This window comes from Euprymna scolopes, chromosome 29 (genome assembly GCF_053919585.1).
Source record: "Euprymna scolopes isolate OS-2025 chromosome 29, ASM5391958v1, whole genome shotgun sequence".
NCBI classification, from domain to species: Eukaryota; Metazoa; Mollusca; class Cephalopoda; order Sepiida; family Sepiolidae; genus Euprymna; species Euprymna scolopes.
The window spans coordinates 9,719,396-9,740,617 of record NC_136510.1 but is presented as its reverse complement, the minus strand read 5'-3'; the positions used below and the strand labels follow the sequence as shown (position 1 = coordinate 9,740,617).

The 21,222-nt window shown below is 34.5% G+C and overlaps 1 protein-coding gene across 5 annotated transcripts in view; it reads left to right on the top strand.

Annotated features, from left to right (window-relative positions):
- Positions 1–21,222, top strand: part of LOC145252478 (caskin-2-like) — a 969,745-nt gene that overhangs the window by 926,002 nt on the left and 22,521 nt on the right. For all 5 annotated transcript variants that reach the window (XM_080111905.1, XM_080111904.1, XM_080111903.1 and 2 more), the window contains 2 exons: positions 10,270–10,380; positions 12,259–12,360. In XM_080111905.1, the coding sequence (XP_079968031.1) occupies positions 10,270–10,380; positions 12,259–12,360 (213 nt within the window). The remainder of the gene's footprint in view (positions 1–10,269; positions 10,381–12,258; positions 12,361–21,222) is intronic.

The following is a 21,222-nucleotide window of genomic DNA, read 5'->3' as shown; positions in this document are numbered from 1 at the left end:
ATTTAGATATGTAGAAACCTTTATAATCGCTATTCATCTAGAAAAAAGGGGTTGCTAAGGGGTCAAAATTGAAAAAAATGGTATGTGGAGGGGTCATCAGATTTTTATCCGTTTATTAACTATTACACGAATGTGCATGCGTGAATCGTTCACATGACAGATTCTTTATGTTAAGAAATAGTAGGTTTGAAAACACTTTATAATGATCGTGTCAAGCTGGCCTAATGGTTATTGTACTTGACTCATTGTCTTTAAGTTTTGGTTTCGATCTCGGTTCGAGTATTTATTTTTTTTTATTTACAAGAAGTGAGCAGTTTATAAAACTCAATATTTGCATGCACATCTCAGTTAATTAGTTAACACAGTAATTAAAATATATTTATGTGTATTTTACGACTGGGCAACACCGGGCAATTTGCTAGTCTAATATATAAAGTAAGGTCCATATTTTATTATCTCTTTGTCGGCGATAGTTTTCTTCCTAAAAAATCGCCGACAAAGAGATAATAAAGATATGGAATCAGAGCACTTGCCATGAAAATAATGATAAAGCAGAGACAGGCTCGCAATGTCTCTTCTGTGGGAAAGAGGTTGCAGGGAAGAGAAAAGGGCATCCCCCACTAAGCTATGAAGATGTGGCAGCAGTACTCCATCATTGGCCGTACCTGGCTTTTATATAGATAGAGAATTGCATCAGGAGTGAGATATTTACTGGAAAGGTAGAAGGATCCCACCATTTTTCCAGCAAGCTTGGCAATGGATTTTTCTGTTATTTGTATATCTTTATTATTTCTTTGTCATCGTTAGTTTTCTTCCTACAAAATCGATATTTGATTCTAGTTTGTCAGTTTTACTTGTAGATTGTTGTTGCAGCATATTTTTAAGAAGAATAAAATGTAATTTGATTCCTTCGAGAAAATACTTTGTGTCGGCAATATTTTCAAATGGCACTTGTTGTTCATAAGGAGTTATTTCCCTTTGATTGGAACAAAACTACATTTTGGGAGAAAAATCCTGCAACGTTTCTGAACTTTTGAGATGAGGATTGAAAATTCATATTATTTGGATTATTCGGACTACTGTTCTCATCTTGAGTGATATTTTCACAACGTTTCGATCAATGTGAACTCTGAGCTTCTTCGATCGATGTGACTCTGAGCTCTGGAAACCTTTTATTTAATCCATAGGGGTAGTATGCTCTTGTTCTGGCAGCCATGACTTAATAAAGGGTAGAAGTCCTAAGTAATTTGCAACTGTATTTTCTGGTCACCCACACTGAGAATTCACTTTCAACCTCCAGAAGAGTGTAACTGAATTTTACCAAGCACTGTTTCTACTACACCACTGGTCTATATATATATTATTCCTTAATTGGAATTTTTTTATTTTGAGATGAGCATTTTTATGTTAATTTTTATTTTTATTTCGAACTATTAGTCTCATCTTTATTAGTTGTTGTTTGTTTGTTTTTATTTGTTCACAACGTTTCGGCCAACTTCCTCTGGCCTTCGTCAGGTGGTAACCGCGACGGATAGGAACTTCGAATCTCCTAACTGCATTCTCAGCCATCACTGCCATCCGTAGTTGTTGTCGTCTCACCACATTTTTGACCAATTACCTCTGGCACGCTTTGGGTGGGATTGAAACCGCTATCTTCAGACAATGTTCATCTGGAACCGTAGAGATTCAACGTCTCTATCAACTACGCCACGGGCCCCGAAGGGCGATCAAGGTTGGATTCTTTGATCGGATGGCAGTGATGGCTGAGAATGCAGTTAGGAGATTCGAAGTTCCTATCCGTCGCGGTTACCACCTGACGAAGGCCAGAGGAAGTTGGCCGAAACGTTGTGAACAAATAAAAACAAACAAACAACAACTAATAAAGATGAGACTAATAGTTCGAAATAAAAATAAAAATTAATACACCACTGGTCCTTGCAAACTTTCTGAAGCAGTATCGTACCAGTACCGTTGGTTTCAAATCAAAACAAAAGGAGTGGCTCAGTAGTGGAGGGATGGAATTTTGCTGTTTATCAGGTTAGTCGGGAGTATTTAAATCGAGGGGGCACAAGTGTTATGAGTTCATTAGAGCACATTCCATTACAGTAAACCAGGTACAGGGATGCAACAAGAGAGCTTTTTTTTTTATTTAACAAAGGAGTCACCACTTATCAAGGCCCAAAGGCCACTGGAGGAGAAGAGTTAATTAGCATATAGTAGTCAATGGGACAATATCGTAGTAATCGTTAGTAGTAGAAATTTGGTAAATTGGATTACTTAAGGGGAACGGCTCATCAAGAACTTGTTTACATTGGACTTGAAGACGACCACATTGTAGTCAGCTGGAAAGCAGGGAAACGGAAGAGAGTTCCACGGTGTGCAGTTCTAAGAAAGAAACTTTGTTCATGGAATCTACGTTTATCTGATAGTGTGGAAACTATTAGATTTAAGATTTTCTTTTGGACGCTGTTTAATATCTCGAGGACATTGCCAAGGTTGCTGCCAAGAAGGTGGGCTTTCTCTAGTAGTAGATGCACCAGTCTAGATGTGGCAACAACAAGTTTCCAAGAGACATAGGATACTCTCAGGTGTGAGTAATTCTTTACCGCAGTTGAGAAAGCCGATTTTCTTTGCAGCAACCTTCGCAATGTCCTCGAGATATTTGTTCCAACTCATGATGCCTATGAAGCAATGTTCAAAGCACTAACCACTACAAATACATGTCGCTTTCATCATGACATATATTTCCAATATCGCATCTCGCAAAATCTATAATCGAACGCGAAAAACGGAATATCGATTTTTAAAAGCACATCTGTTTGTCATATTAGTTTGAGATTGAATGAAAAACAAAAAAATACTAAAGTTTTTAATTTCTTTCCATTTTTTTTTCGCTTCTTCTACAAAATCAATTTCATCTTCCGCAAATTGCTAAAATGTCAAAAAACAAAAGATGATTTGAAAATAGTTTTCAAAAAAATAAATAAATAAATAAACTGTCAATTTTTTAGCGTTTACAATTAATAACTCGTTTCTTGGGAATGGTAGCTCAGTGTTTAATGACTCGGGATAAACGTGCACCAAGAATTTGAGTTTAGTATTTCTCATGATGTATTATTCGGATTATTCAAACCACTGTTTTCGTCTTGGATGTTATTCATAATGTTTCGGTTAATGTGATGTCTGACCTTCTTCAGGTGCATCTCGTCAAACTCCGGAATCTTTCTGTTGAATTCCGGAGGAATCCACACGAAATTTTAAACAGAATCCTTTATTTAATCCGGAGGGGGGGGGGTAGCATGCGCTTGTTCCATCAGCCATGACTGGGTAGAACTCCCCAGTAATTCACACTGATGATAGAACCTTCAACCTCTAAAAAAGTGTAACTTACAACTGAATTTTATCAAGTACTTTATCTGGAATGTCACATGTCTCTGCGGAGAATTCTATTATAAATTTTAGGAGATTTGAATCTATTTTAGTTTTGAGATGTACAATCTCATCACTCGTCACTGTATAATACTATATTATTACTTTATATATATATATATATATATATATATATATATATATATATATATATATATATATATATATATATACTAGCGGGGGTACCCGGCGTTGCCCGAGTGTTTGTTTCCGGGACGGGGGGGGGGTTAAAAAATGTTATGGTAGGTAAGTAGGAAGGGTCAAACCCGGAGTCATGAGTAAAAGTAGGAAAATAAAGTGTGAAAAAAAAACAAAAAAACATCTGCAACGTTAACAGTTCGGCCACCAAGAAAAGTCCATTCCAGTTGTTTAGGAAAAAAAAAAAAAAAAAAAAAACGACTACGGTAGGTCGGCGCGAACGTGAAAATATAATGTGAATTGTCCAGCACACTAACCACTACGCCACAGAGCACTGCAGCTTAGTTTAGTGATTTTAAATAACTTCACATGAAAGAACTACGAAGCCAAACCGGTGTACTCTTCTCAACTGTTCCTTGTGAACGATCCCCAAATGGTGTTAAGTGGTGGCAGGGGGAGGAGGAATTTATTAGAGAGAAAATATTTTACCACTTCCATTGATCTTAACCGATTTTGGCCGTGACTTCTCAGCAGAAAAAGTATAGAAATCTAAGATTATCGAGGAATTTTAGAAATAATAAGCCTATAACACACCTCAGATATTGTTCTGCCGTTTGTGCATATTATATTTGCATGAAATATCTTGATTTTTAATCCTATTAATGTCAAAATCAGACGGGAAAAAATGAGTTCATTTTATTTATATAGAGATAAAGTGACCTTATCTGCCTGTCTGAGGAACGGTCTCTGCCAAATTCCTCTGTCAATTTTTAGTCTACAGTCTTGAAACTTGATACGTAGGGGATTTGGACCAAATGAAATTTAGTCTTTAGACGGTAAAAATAGATGCTAAACAGTCAAACGTGAAAAAAATTGGAATTTAACGTAAGTCGATTTAAAATGCTTTTGTATACAAATACACATTTATGCATTTAAGTCTGTTTAATTTTTAGCATTTTCTTATCCACCTGGTGACAGCTCAAACAGTAAGCACTAAAACTGAAGAACTAAATGTTTTGGTTTCGATTCTAGCTGATTATACCCAAGTAATATTTTTTTAATTTTTGAAATCACTACTATATATTGGGTACAATATAATAATCAACAAAGTATTGGTTCTGTAATAATAAATATGAAATCTGCATGAATTAAAATTTATTTAAGCATATTTGATGACCGCACAATGCCGAGCGGCATTTTATATATATATATATATATATATATATATATATATATATATATACACACACAATTATTTTTTCATGCCTACAGACACTAGTGTTCATGCTTTCGCAATCATCAGTACAGGAAGTGACAATTCTTACTGGTCGGGAGATTCAACCCCACTTACAAAGTCAGCTTTGACTCCATTTGCTAACAACACTTATAAAAGCCAAATACAGGCACAATAGTAATATATATATATATATATATATATATATATATATATATATATATATATATATATATATATATATATATCCAACAAGAAATCAAACTCTAAAAAAAATCGGAACCAAATCAAGATAATATTAGTTCATAAAGATCCTCTGGCTGGATTTGATCCCAGATTGCTGATTTAATTGTTTGTAATCCAGTGGATCATTAAAATCCTTATCGTTTTTACATGTTGCAATTTGTAGGCAAATTGCCTGCAGATATTTCTACACATATTTCCAGAAATATGCACCGATGCATACTGACTCCCACATGAGAGGCGGGGAAAGAAGGCATATTCGACACTAACGATCAAACTACTGAAGAGAAAAGTGAGTAGGAGGGGCGAAGGTGGCATTTAGTGGCAGATCGAAGATTGTTTTGTTGTATGAATGAATCTGGTCACGGTCGCGTTGCGTTCTGTCATTTGTGAATGAGAACATATGGACGTTTTTGCCTCTGGCATTAATTTCATGAAAGGACAAAAAACGAAAAAGTAAAAGAATCAAATGTTGATGGCAAATGTGGGTGCACTTGAAACAAGCAAAATGGATGCGCATCCCTTCATCAAAAGGATGCTAAGTCGAAAATGACCAACAATCATAAAACAGGGTGATTATTTTAATTCCAACAACGTGTAAGGAAATATATATATATATATATATATATATATATATATATATGTATGTGTGTGTGTGTGTATGTATAATGTTTATATATACTCCTATAAGTTTTTTTACCTTTTTATGTTGAGATTCATATTAAAATCTCTTTTTTCTATTTATTTAAAAAGAAAATACAACTTTGTTATACATGGGTCGTGGAATTACATTCATCTGCAAAAGATCTAGCTAATTTGCATATCCTTTTAAACATTGATTTTAATTAATTCCCTATTAGTGTTTTTGGTTTTATTATGAGATGATCATCTTTTGTTAAATATTACGTGTAATTATATTCATGCAGATATTCTACATGATTTATACTTGCATAATAGTTGCATAAAAAGCTTATAGTAAACACAAACACTTCTTTCTGTATGTATTTATGTATGCGTAGATATATTTGTTTAAAAAAATTTTCCAAACAAACTCCTGCGTCAGTTTTTGATCTAGACATGAAAGTTAATATATAGGGTATTCAAACCCATGCGAAACTTTATATTTGGGTTTTAGCTTGGGAAAATTGGTGCAAAAGTGTGAAAAATAAACAATGGAATTTGCCAAGTGAAGCTTGAACAAGGGCATTGCGAATATGCATGCATAACGTAATAGCTATTGAGATGCCTAGTGTATATATATATATATATATATATATATATATATATATAAGTAAATTTTTGGTACAGCAGAATGGAAGGAGAAATTTCAGAGGAAACATAATTTAATTTAAATACCAAAAAAAACAAGAAATGGGCAGGTGAAATTAAAATTTTCCCTAAGGCCTTATCGTCTGACCCTCTAAGAGGAAACGTCAGAATGATAGATTAAAAACTAAGAAAACGAATGAGGGAAGAGGGGAATTTTGGTTACAGTTAGAAGAACAGTGGAGAAAAAAAAAAAAAAAAAAAAAAATCTCACTGTTCAGGTGGTTTTAAATCAATGAATATCTCCAACTGATGTCTAAAAATCTTTTGTCTACACAGGCTAGGTCGAGAGTTGTTAATAACTAACGCCTCAATGATATTGAGATGATAGTTCGACCTAGCACTGTATAAAACAGAGAACCACCCATCGGAATATTGATCGGCACACCTATTTATACTCAACAGGTGATCGCCAATGGCAGACTCATGAGCCTGGGAGTGCCCGGATGCTCTCGAAACCTGGTGTAGTCGAATATCCCGAGGGATATGTTGGGATATTCTCATTTCTAATCTTTGGGACGTTTTGCCAACGTAGTCAGCTCCACACTGACAAACGAATTTATAAACAACAGAGTTCTTTTGAATGGTTGGCAAAACATCTTTACGAAAAGAAGAGAAAAAGGTTCGAGTTGTGTAAACTACTCTAAGCATAGTAGCTGGAAAACATCGTTGAGTAGCAGAAGAAATCCTTTTAACAATATGAAGGCCATCAGGACCCAACCATGGTAATTTTAGATAAATGGGACAACGTGATGGACCAATATGTTTACCGCTATTAAATGTAGTAATTTTACGTTCAATAGTAGATTTTATTATATTAATGGGATATCCATTATTAAGAAAAATAGTTGTAATTTCACCAAGTTCCGTATCAAGACGGTTTGGTGAACAAATCATAAGTGCACGATGCGTAAGAGCGCTAATGAGGTTTATTTTTCTAGACTGAGGGGCAAAAGAAAACCAATTAAGATAGAGCCCTGTAAATGTAGGTTTTCTATAAACAGAGGTCTCAAACGTAGTACCAACTTTAGAAACACGAACGTCGAGGAATGGGAGAGAGCTACAGTCTTCAACCTCCATAGTAAATTGTAAAGATGGATGCAGGTTGCAAAGAAGACGAAGAAACTGTTTAGCTTCGCTCCGAGAGGGAAAGCATGCAAAAGTATCATCAACGTAGCGTGTGTAGAATGCTGGCTTAATAATTTTGGAAAATAATTCGTTTTCCAAAAATCCAACGAAAATGTTGGCTAACGAAGGACCTAGAGGGCTACCCATTGATATCCCATCAATTTGACGGTACACAATGTTGTTGAAACTAAAGGAGACTGATTTAGTAGCAAGTTCCATTAGTTCAACAAAAATTCGTTCAGGAAATTGTGGAGATTTTAAGGGGCCACGGTATAGATAGTCAGCACAAATACCAATGGTTTCATCCAAAGGTATATTAGTATAAAGACTATTAATGTCAAAGGAAGCCAAGAACTCGGTATTTTTAGATAAAGGTAATTTTTGTATCTGAGATACGAATTGAAAAGAATCAGAGATACAATGGACCGAATAAAAAGAAAGCACAGGTTTAAGAAGGTCAACTAGCCATTTACCAAGTTCGTGTTGTGCAGAACCCAACATAGATAAAATGGGTCGCAAAGGAATGTTGGGTTTATGGACCTTGGGTAAACCGTACATTCTAGGCCTTTGAGAACCGATGGGTCGGATTCTATCATAAATCTCCTTAGAAATAAATCCGCTTTTATGAAGTTGAAGAAATCTTTTCTGGATTTTTATTTCCATACGAAAAGTATCATCATGGCATAAATCACCCAAACGGAGAAACTTACTTTTATCGTCCAAGATTTGTAACATTTTGGAGATATAATCCGTTTTGTTAAGTATAACAACGCCCGATCCTTTATCCGGGCGAGAAAGGTAAATGTCGGGATTAGACCTAATTAATTTTGCAGCTTCAAAATGATTTTTCTGCCAAACAAAATCACTAGATTTAGTATTTATGGCAGAAAACCTCCGACCTAATTCGCCCAACTGAATTTTAACACTAGTTAATTCATCAGTAGAGATAGGCGAATGGTGTTTTAATTGAGTATACAATAATTCAATTTCACTAAATACTGATATATATATATATATATATATATATAATGTGTCAGGAGGCGATGAAAAAAAATCAAATAAAGTGCTCGATCGTGGATGTGAGAGCTGAAAATACAAATATTTATTTCAAAACTATATATATATATATTTCAAAGGCGTACCAGTGGTTTCATTGCATAGAAGCAACCATAAGATGCTGGATGGAATCGATGCAAATTCATCAGCGACTCTGAAAAGGTGAAACAACGCAAAGTAAACAAACAGAAAAGAAACACCGTTTAACGGGCGTTTTAACTCGGAATTTTTGATTTTCAAATAGACCTTAGTAACCAACGCTAATAGATTTTGTTTATGGAAGGAAGAAAGAGATGGCAGGATGGGTAATGTAAGGTGTGTGTGTGTGTGTGTGTGTGTGTGTGTGTGTGTGTGTGTGTGTGTGTGTGTGTGTGCATGTGTGCACGCACGTGTGTATATGTTTGTTTACTTTGCGTTGTTTCGCCTTTTCAAAGTTGCTGATGAATTTGCATTGATTCCATTCAGCCTCTTATTGTTAATTCAACGCAATGAAACCACCGGTACACTTTGAAATGTGTATATATAGTTTTGAAATAAATATTTGTGTGCGTATGTATATATTGTGTGTGTGTATAAGTAAATAGAAAAAAATTAATGATGGAAAATAAAATTGAATAAATTCTTCAATTGCTCTATCTAGTATATTGAGCTTTTTTATTATCTTGATAGGTTCCAATTTTAAATTATTTATATTATCTTTGTAATATATATATAATATTATTTATATATTTTTGTAATATATCTAATATTATTTCAAAACAAAATAGACATTTGTTCGTTTTGTTTTCCGTGTTTTTTCTCCTTCCGCCCCCCCTCCTCCTCCTTATATAACACATCACGTGACCATGACAAATTGCCAGCCGCCAGATTTATACATAACATTTGCCTGATCTAAAAGAAATAAATAATTTGCTGCCCAAGAAAGGGATAGGATGGCAATCCTGCTGGGTGACAGCATAAAGCCGCATGGCTGGATATTTATTGCGTTGGATGCTGTTGGGTGGTTTCCTTGGCAACTTGCATAAACAGATGTGTTGTGTATGCGTGCATGTGCGACGTTAATTTCTGTATGCATTTCTGGTTTTTGATTCATGATTTGCTCATAACATACGTAAGCAAACGTGACATCTATCTATATATAAAGTTGGGTATGTGTGTGCGTTTATATATATCTTTTTTTTTTTTTTTACATAGGCATCACCACATTATCAAGGCCAAGAGGCCACTCAAGGATAAGGGTTAAAGAGTGTACAGTAGAAATTGGACAATATAGTAATCATTAGTAATATCAGGGGCATTACTTATTGCACGCCCCTCATATATATATATATATATAACTACTTAATTTACTCACATAAAATGAATATACGAAAGTATAGATTTATGCGTAAACTTTAAGTATTTACTTCAAAAGTGCTCAATACGTAGGTAGAGCTAGTTAGTAATTTATAAAATATATATGGCGATTTTTATTTTTATGGATAATTTTATTGAATTATTTAGCTTTAAACTGGATAGGATTTCATTAGCATTTCAATCTGAAAAGAAAAAATATTGGTGTTAAGATATGATATTTATTAATTTATTATTGTTTTATGTTTATTTTTCAAATAACAATTTTTTGTTTTCACTATTTATAAATTTGGTTCCCTCTACTAAATATTCTGTGTACTGAGAAAATTCTTAATTTAATCCAATTTTTTTTTCTTTTTCAGGATTCGGAGATTCTTCTAACCTGGTTACGAGATCTTCGTTTCGAGGAGTACTATCATAACTTTGTGGCAGCCGGCTACGACATGCCTACCATCTCAAGAATGACCCCTGAGGTAAGACCTTATTGACACTAACCCCCCCCTCACACACACACACATTTTTTCCAAAGTCTAGCAGTCTGAGGAAAAGAAACAATTAGAGTAGAAGGCTTTTTGGCATCTAGGAACCTCCACAGTGAAGGGGTGGGATTTTGTTGCTAAACAGGTTTGTCTGTCAAAGAGTTTAAGATTAGATTTTTTAAAACAATTAAATTTAGATTGTTTAAAAGATAACATTTAGATTTTCTTTAAATATTAAAATTTGATTTGTACCACATTAATATTAGATTTTTGCAAAGGTTAAAATTAGATTAGGTCGACCACCACCACCACCACCACCACCACCACCACCAACTCAACGATAGAGAACTGCACAATCACAGTAACAACTTTGAAAGAACCGTTTGAGCACGTTATTATTTTTTACTGATTGTTCACAGTTCGTACAAGACTGTCATTCATACTTTATTTGAGAGATTGCTATATGCTCCAACCTCTCTCTCCCCCTCATCATCGCAATATTGCATCCCTGTCTCTGTTTTAAAAGTATTTTAATGGAATGGGCTCTAATGAACTTATCGCACTTGTACTCTCTTGGCGTACATACCCCTGACAAACCTGTTTAGCAACAAAATCCCACCCCTTCACTGTAGAGGTTCCTAAATGCCAAAAAGCCTTCTACTCTAATTGTTTCTTTCCTCAGACTGCTAGACTTTGGAATTCCCTCCCTGTTTCCTGCTTTCATAACTGTACTGACATGCAGAAATTTAAATGTAATGTAAACCGACATCTCGCACATCTAAACATGGTGCCAAATTGTAGGTCCTTACGTCCAAGTGGCGATATGCCTTGTTTGGGGTGAACATGACTAAACAAATAACAATAAAAAAAATGTCAACACTTTAGACTGGACTACATACTGAGCAGGCATAGGATAAAAAAAAAGTTTCCAAGCTCCGACCTCTGTCCCATCACTGCAGTTTTATCACTGTGCCAGTTCTACTTTAATGAAACGTGTTCTGTCAAGCTCATAGAAGATAAATGCCACTGACTAACACGAGAAACAGCAAAATCCCACTCTTCCCTCTTGCTTTATCTTTCTCTTTTCCTGTTTGTTCTCTCTTCCTCGTCCACTTTCCATCTTGTTTTCCCTGTTAATGCAGTTATTTCTGAAAAGTGAAAATATAAATCTTGCCATGAAAACTAAGACTCCAAACGATTCATAAAAAAGGGTAGGAAAAGTCAGATGAATTTTGTTTCATTAAAGAATGACATCCTGTCTCCTTCCTACCATTCAGCGTCTTTGTCTTAAGTTTGACTTTATTAATTGAAACTTCTGTTTCTGAATTTTTTGAGATGAGGATTGGTTATTCATATTATTTTTATTCTTCGTACTACTGTTCTCATCTTGAGTGTTATTTTGACAACATTTTGGTGAATTTAACCTCCAACCTTCTTCAGATGTATCTTGACAAACTCCACAATCTTTCCATCGAACTTGGAAATCTGCACAAAAATTCGAACAGTACCTTTTATTCAATATGCAGGGTTAGCATGCTCTCGTTTCCAGGAAAATATTAAAAAAACGTTGTCTGAATAATTTAACCAATAGGAATTATCAATCCCCATGTCAAAAATTCAAAAATAGCTTCCATCAGTTTCAATTACGATAGTCATACTTAAGAGAAAGACACTGAGTGAAAGGAGACAGGAAGTCAGTCTTTAATGAAACAAAATTCATCTAACTAAATTGAAATTAAAGTTGTATCTCAATTTGAACCATTATAACCATTGGTGACCCGCATCCCTGAAAAGTTGGCCATTTGTGCTATCGACAGCAATATATATTGGATAGTAAACACTAATTGTTTCTTTGTTTTCTTATTGTTTCAGGACTTGACGGCCATTGGAATAACAAAGCCAAGTCACAGGAAGCGGTTAAAAGCAGACATTTCGCGTATGAACATATACGATGGAATACCGGATTATAAACCAGTAAGCAATACTTTCTTTTATTTTTTACTAGCATGGATACCAAGTGTTGCCCGGGTGGATAAAGCTGCTATACTAAGAATACTGAGCACCCACCCCCCTCAAAAAAAAATGAATCAAAAAAACTTTTGTTTCAATCAAAATAGCAGTGAGTACCTGTGTGAGCACAAAAGAAAAAATTAGCCGCAGTGGCCAGGCTCAAACCTGTAACGCGAAAGAGGAAAAGGAGGTGAAAAAAGCTAACATGCTAGATGTCACCGCCACAACGACTCATGATGTCATGATGAAATAACGTTTTTTAAATGTACGTTCAGATTGCTAGGCGTATGACTTTCAAAACTGTTGATGCAAAAAGTGACCCCTCCTTGCAAAAAAACGGCCCAGTTGATCAGTACAGAATTAATCTTCATCCGAGAGATTGATCTAACGATACCTATTTCGTCAAGGTCTGATGCTTCTGTCAAAAGTTTTTTGCAGACATACATACACACACATACATATATACAAACACACACATACGCACACATACATATATACAAACACACACATACGCACACACATATATACAAACACACACACATATACATATATACAAACACACACATATGCACACACATATATATACAAACACACACATATATACATACAAACACACACATATATACATACAAACACACACATATATACATACAAACACACACATATATACATACAAACACACACATATATACATACAAACACACACATATATACATACAAACACACACATATATACATACAAACACACACACATACATATATACAAACACACACATACGCACACACATATATATACAAACACACACACACACACACACACATATATACAAACACACACATATGCACACACATATATACATACAAACACATACATATATACAAACACACACACACACAGTTTTCCTTTTATATAACAGATTTATTTTATTATTTATTTTTTGTCATTTTTATTTAATAAAATTATGTGTGTGGGGTGTTGGAATCTGATTTATCTCCATACATGAATCACGTCAGAAAAGGATTGTAACAGAGCGCATGCAGCAGCAGCCAACGCATGCAAATACTGAGCCATGTGTGAGGTAACGTCACAACAAGGAAAAAAAATTTATAAAAAAACAAAAAAACAAAAACGTGGACCCTTAATGTGAGAGAAGGACACAGTGGGCAGAGAGCGACAGGAAAAGACGTGTCTTAAATATGGTCGGATAAAGGCAGAGTACAACATGTTTGACATGGCAGAGTCTTCTTTTTTTTTTTTTACTCCTGTTCACCCCCCCCCCCCTTACAATGCATATTGCCACTTGGACGTAAGGGGCTACTATTTGGGGCCATGTCTGGGAAAGATTAACAAAATATTTGTTTATGTTAAATTTAAACTTTGCCAGGAAAGCAGGCAGCAAGAAGGGAATTCCAAAGTCTAGTTGTTCGAGGGAAGAAACTATTAGAATAGAAAGCTTTCTAGCATTTAGGCACATCAACAGTGAAGGGGTAAGATCTTATTGCTAAGCGTGTTTATCGGGGATATGTATGTCGAGGGGGTACAAGTGAAACAAGTTCATCAGAACACATTCCATTAAAATAGTTAGTCTTGTTAAGTATATTGGAATATTGGAATACGGGCAGAGTTTTGAACAAGAGGTGAGGCTTTATTCTGAAAAGTACCTGTAAATAAATGTCTGTTGTTTCAACTGAATAAAAAGGAGTCAGATGCCTTTTTCTTCATTTCCTTGCTAGTGTCTGCATGCAACGTGTGGGTCCCCGAGAGTTGGCATATAAATGATTATGCTACAAGATGATGTCGTCCATTAGAATAGAGTCTGTCAGTTTTCTGTATAAAACTTGCATGTTGTTGAGAGAAGGGAGAATTTTTTAAGGTTCCCAGCGTGGGAGAAGATTTTTGGGGAGAGCGAGTTTTAAGGAATGTTTTTAAGGAAAACTGGTTTTAGATTTCAACTTGTGAAAGAGCGAGAGAAATGTTAGATAATAAACGCAAACAAAAATAAAGAGTGTATCCTGACAAATTCGGGAATTTGCACAAGGGTAGATTGCTGAGTTTGACAAAAAGATACCAAAGTTCGATACAGTATATACCTGAAGGAGGCCAAAAGTTACATCAACCAGAAAGTTGTGAGAATAACATTCAAGATGAGCACAGTCGTCTGAATAATACAAATATTTTTGAGATGAGGTGTTTTCATTTATTGAGATTGTCGGACTGACTTCTTCATCTTGGTTGTTATAATCAGGTGTTTTGTATCGAACTGGGGAACCGTTTGTTAGTCTCGAACCCAACCCTTTATTATTATTACGGGGGTACCATGTTCGGACTCCAGCTAGGCTCTGGGACATAGTTGGTGATTCTTTGTTTTGAATGTTACTTTTCACTGCCTTCGTTCAGGATTGAACTCAGCACCTTTGGGTAACTGTGAACTTTGATACTACGTCTAGGACCACTCGGCCATATGTCACTAGGACAATTCTTAGTTGGTCTTTATTAATGTTAAATCTATATTGTTATTCAAGGTTTTCTCTTTCTATCAGAGGTGTCCAAATTGCATTCAGCTCTACACTTGGTTTGCTCAGTAGGTTGTTATGTCCGAGCATGTGAGCTGTTTCTTTAAGTTTTCTCACTTTCCAGTGGGTTTCTCTGTTTATTATTTTTACTTCATCCCATAGGGGGCGATACCCCCCCCTCTCCATCCAGACCTGATGAAAGCCGGAGGGCAAAACGGCCGAAACGTTGTGACTATAACAACCAAGATGAGGAAGTCAGTCCGACAATCTCAATAAAATTCTGTAGACTTTGTTTGAAATCAGCTGCAGCCGTAATTGCTGTGCTTGGTGATACAACTGCTGATAAAATCATGCTTTTTTTTTTTTAATGAATCAGAAAAATCGGGAATATTGGAATTGTCCCATCTCTAACATATATACATATATATGTTTATATATAAGTTAACTACTTATGATAGTACTGACATATAAATAAAATAGATAAAAATAGCATAAAGTTCTATTTTAGCTAGCTCAATAGTGCGATACAAGAGCTATACATATATATATATATATATATATATATATATATATATAATATATATATATATATATAAAAGTGAACCATCGCGTAAATTCAATCAACTAAAAAAATGGAAACCGGGGTGAGGAAAAGAAAAAAAAATATATATATATATATATTTTATTGATGTGGAAATTGAAAACATTAAAAGGATTTTTATTACTAATGGATATCCACCTCCATTAGTTAACTTAGTTATTAATAAAAAAAATTCAATCCTTTTCTGAGCTACCAAAATACGGTCCATGTAGATTTCCGGTATACCTTAAGTTACCCTGGATTGGACTTGAAGGCCAACTTATTTGCGATAAGATTTCCTCTCTGGTGTCTTCTAATTTTGGTGCTCTATCGCTCCGTATTGCCTTTTCCACAAAAACCGCCTTTCCCTCATTTCGTAAGGATGTCTTGCCTATCTCCCAAACAAGTAATATTATTTATAAATTTCAATGTCGGTGTGGTGCCGTCTATATAGGCAAGACGAGCCAGCGTCTTCAGGTCAGAATCGCCCAACATGTTCTCCGTTTCATCCGAGATCATCAACCTACTACCAGAAAATCTCAACTGATAGAATCGTCCATCGGCCAACACTTGGTCGATAAAAAGGAGTGCTGTCTTGTTTTCTCTCCGGAGTGTTTTTCTGTTTTGTACCGAGGACGCACAAAGTTCCACCTGTCTGTCCTCGAAGCACTTGCCATCATTGCTAACCCCCCTACTTTGTGCAAGCAGAGAAACCTCCGGCTTCAGTTAGAATTATTTGGGTAGTCAGGTTTTTTTTTTTATTTTCTTAACCTCCTCTCCGCTCTTATTCCATATCACTACCAAATATTCTAAAAAATAATAATTTTCAGACTTATGACCCTTGAAAATGTTTGTATGAACGAAAAGCGCTTTGGGTATATTTTAACGATCGTTTTTTAATCGACTTATTTATTTTATTGAATTGTACATATAACTTGCCCCATTATATATATATATATATATATATATTTTTTCCTCACCCCGGTTTCCATTTTTTTAGTTGATTGAATTTACGCGATGGTTCACTTTTTTATAATTATTCTAAAATTTTGCCAATTGAATAAAGTTATATATATGTGTGTGTGTGTGTGTGTGTGTGTATGCATATTTATGTTCTATATTATTTCAACAAGTTGTTTCAATAGACAGGATAAAAATTTTCCGTCTATATCATCAGATGATTCAAGTTAAAAAGGAAAGATATTGTTTTATATCTGAGTATTAAAAGCCAGGAGAGTGGAAGTAAGGGATAGAGAGAGGAGGAGGGAAAAAGTGGAAGGGAAGGGGGGAGGAGACACCATATAAAAAAAAAAGATAAAAAAGGAAAAATAAATAAAGTTAAAATTTTATAAAGTTATAAATATAAGACAGAGTAAGAGATGGGTGAGGGGGGGAGAAGAAAAGAAAATGTAAAAAGGAAATAAAATCGAGTGTGTCAAAAACAAGGCCGATAGCCATTAGTCACGTACTCTCGTGTAATGAACGAATGCGTGAATGTAGGATTGACATGAAATTCTTAAAGATAAACTAAAATGGCCGAAAAAATGGGCTGAAATAACTTAAATAAAAAAAATTAAATGACTTAGAATGACTTTAATGAACTTGAGGATGAATTGAATGACCTTAAGAATGACTTGAATGCTTAAAAATAACTGGAATCCTTCAAAAACAACTTGAATGATCTGGAGAATGACTTGAATGGCTTTGAGACTGATTGTTTGTAAAATGGGTGATCATTTTACATTAAATTAATACAGAAAAGTGATCCCCACTTTATATCACAAAGTTACAAACATAAGTACAGCATGTAGTAAGAACAGATACTACACTTTGAGATATTAAATTTTTTATTCATAGGAAAAAAAATACAATAGGGAAAATGAACAAAAAACTTAGGCACAAGGCCAACTCAAAAAGAAGGGGGGTGAGGTTGGTTGATCCATCTCGTCTCTGTTGTAAATTTTAAATGATTTTTCTCTCGGCCAGCCTCTTTTATCATGGTTACTCCTTTAAATTTGTATTTATGTGTGTGTGGTGGGGGGGGGGCTCCTACTTAAATCCAATTTTAAAAACATTTTTTATTTATATCAAAAAATACAAAAAAATAACAGTATTAATAAAATTTCATTTGTGTCAAGGGACATTAAAAAAAAATTTAAAAAAACTACACTTTGATCTTGGCCAAAAGGCCAAGAAAAGCTTAAAAAGCTAAGAACAGCATCTATTAACAACAGACCTTTGATCTTAACCAAAAAGGCCAAGCACAAAAGTGTTACGGACAGACCGACCGACCTACGGACCGACGTATAGAGTCGCTTGCACGCGACTAAAAACATGATAGCTGTGGTAAAAACATTGGTAGGTTTTCTTGGGTTTTAATTATAAATCACTCTCCTGCATTCGTCACCCATCTTTTGACCTGTGCTGTTGCTTATAGTGGAAGTCTGCTGCTTTTTGGGAGACATTTGTTGTTTTTTTGTTTTTTGTTGGTTTTTTTTCTATTCTGGTTGGTAATTGGTGAGGATTTTCCAGAAAACTTATTAAGAAAAAAAAAAAAAAAAAACAACCCTGGAAAATATGATTAAGAATTAAAGTTTTCTTCTGGGATCGAATTTAAACTAGCTGTCAATTTCTGTTCTTTTAAACTTTTGTTTTTATTTTTATTTTATTTTTTTTATTATTTAATTTTTCTCTTTTCTTTTTCGTAGTAAATAATTGACTGGGGCTTCTTTTTTTTAAATAAACAACAACGATGGAATTTATAATGGTTGTCTGCCTTAAGCGATTGACTTTAGGATAATTATTTTTATTATTCTTACTCTATGGTAAAGGGGAGGTTATAATCTCACTCATATATTTTGCTTTTGTGGCTAGTGAGAGTTGAAGACATGCGTTGCATGGAGAGAAATGATGCGATGGATGTGTAAAGTGAATCTTAAAAACAGGCATAGTTCTAATGACCTCAGAGGAACACATTCATGCATAGGGAGGGAGGGGGTGGGTGGAGTTTGCAGCCATTTCTAATGTTATATAAAAGAAGTAAAGGAGGGGTGGGGACGTGGGGTGTGGGAAAACAGATAAGATAGCCGGATTGGAAGAGGTAGAGAGATGGTTTAATATAAAGACGTTACACATACTTTAAAACTTATTTATTTATTTTTCTGGAACACGAAAAGGGTTGATATGCCGTAAAAAAAAAAAACAACCAACCAATCCGTCAGACTATCTGAGCAAATACACACATTCAAGTGCGCATGTAATAATGTTGCAGACTTTCTTGCGATTATCACTTGGATGCTTTTCGAAACGCGCCAATATCGATATGGAAAAAAAAATCCGAGCAATTACAAAAAAAGTGTTTATGTCTTTATTAGTTTTATACTGAGCTGCAGCATGTCATCCATGCTGATGCATGTCAAGGGATGCGGGGATGTAACATTTAGGGAGGGAGGGAGGGACGTATAATTGGTGGTGGTGAAGGGAGATTGCAAACAGGCTTTGTGAGATAGCAGAAATTCCCAAGATTTTTCTCAATGGATAACCGATCTCGAATTTTTCGAATATCTCTCAGCTACCCTCTCGCCCGCCTGTTAGAGTACACATCACCATCAACGTTATGTGCGTCATCCTCCCCAGCCAAAACAAAAAATATGACTCCGACAGAGTCTGGGGGTCTATACTAATGAGATGAGACACATTTGCCTGCCTATCTGTGTGTTTGTTAATTACTTTGTAGGTTATCTGTCTGTTTCAATTTTTCTTCAAAACTACCGAGATAAAATTTTGTATGGACCTTTTTTATGATAAGGTGCAGTGTACTAAGTAGTATGGTATTCGTTCGATGCACAGTTAGGAATTAATAGTATTTAATACAAAAATGAGCACAAATTTAACCATATTCAGCCATCAATTTGGCATAATGTTCTCATTCTAAGTTAATGATGAGTTAAGACTAGCCTGTTTTTAACAACCTAAAATGTTTTATATCTATAATATAAAGCTCTGTGTGTGTGTGTGTGTGTGTGTGTGTGTGTGTGTCTGGTCACGAATAGGCTCCTATATGGTTGACTATTTTAAAAAACTGATTACGTATAATGATAGAAGATGTATCGAGACACAGGAGTGGGTATGTTTGATATGGCAGAACGGTGGTTCATTAAAATTGTAGGGTCTGCATTCGCGCCTGGTCCATAAAGTATGGAAATAAAAAATTTAAAAATAAAAAAAGAAACGTTTACAAGTGTTTTTGATAAAGATGTACATGAGAATACTTTGATAAGTATGTTTTAACTTAAATAGGGAGGGTATAATAAATTGTCGGGTCTGCTTTCGCGCCTGTCCTCCATAGAATGGAAATAGGCACAAACTTTAATAAAGACTTTTCATATCTATCTGTGTAAGTATACTTTGATAATTATGTTTCAGTTTGAAAAAAATATGGTATTATAAAATTATGGGTTTGTTCGCATCTGACCTCCATAGAATGGAAATATGTCACAAAGTTTAACAAGGTTTTTTAATATAGATCCACAGAATATTGTGATAAGTGTTTCAGTGTGAACAGGTATGGTATAATAAATTATGGGGTTTATCTATTTTATTTTTACTTTCATCATATTTTGCTTTGGTTTTGATACCCCCAAATTCGAAGCTATCTCTTTACAACCCTTCCTTTTCATAATCTATCATACTTTCATAAATCAGAGTTCATTTTCTGTAGGCTGTTTTTGAAACCAGTCAACGACGGGTACTTTTGCTAGTATATATATATATATATATATATATATATATATATATATATATATATATATATATGTATATAATTTTACATTTTCACCCCAAACAAGGCATATTACCAATTTGGTGTAAGGGGCTACTATCAGGGACATAAGCTACTGGGATACTATGTAGGGAGTTGGACAGCAAGATGTCGGTTCACGTTACACTTGAACTTCTGCATGTCAGTACAGTTGGGGAAGCAGGGACCCGGAATATATATATATATATATATATATATATATATATATATATATATATAATTATTTATATTAGCAGACCATGAAGATTACAAATTTATTATTGTGGGAACAGTTCTCTATCGATTATTATATTGAACCTAATAAATAGTAGTGAGATCAAAACTATATATATATATATATATATATATATATATATATATACTTGAGTGCCATCAGCTAAAATCGAACCAAAACCTACTACTCTCCACCCTCATTTCTTAGTATCTGAATTTCTTTTTAGTTGCGATGCAGATGCGAACAAACCCATATATATATATATATATATATATATATATATATATATATATATATATATATATATATATATATATATATATATATATATATATATATATATATATATATATATATATATATATATATATATATATATATATATATATATATATATATATATTCACCTGTCATCCCTTTTTTAAAAAATGGAATCATCCGATCGTTGAAGATAAGATTCAAGCAAGAATGCCTGGACGATCCACAGAATTGTATAATTATATAAATACAACACACACATTCATGCATGCATGCGCAAGCGTTTTGTTGCCCAAAGTTATGAAGTAAAAACTATTGAACGAATCCATTTAAACTATTAAGAGGAATTGATAAGGCAGATAGTAAGTCGGAGAATTCCCCGCCTTCACTCTATTTGCCTGATGAGACTTTTTCTTGCCGATGTACACGTTGTTTCATTTG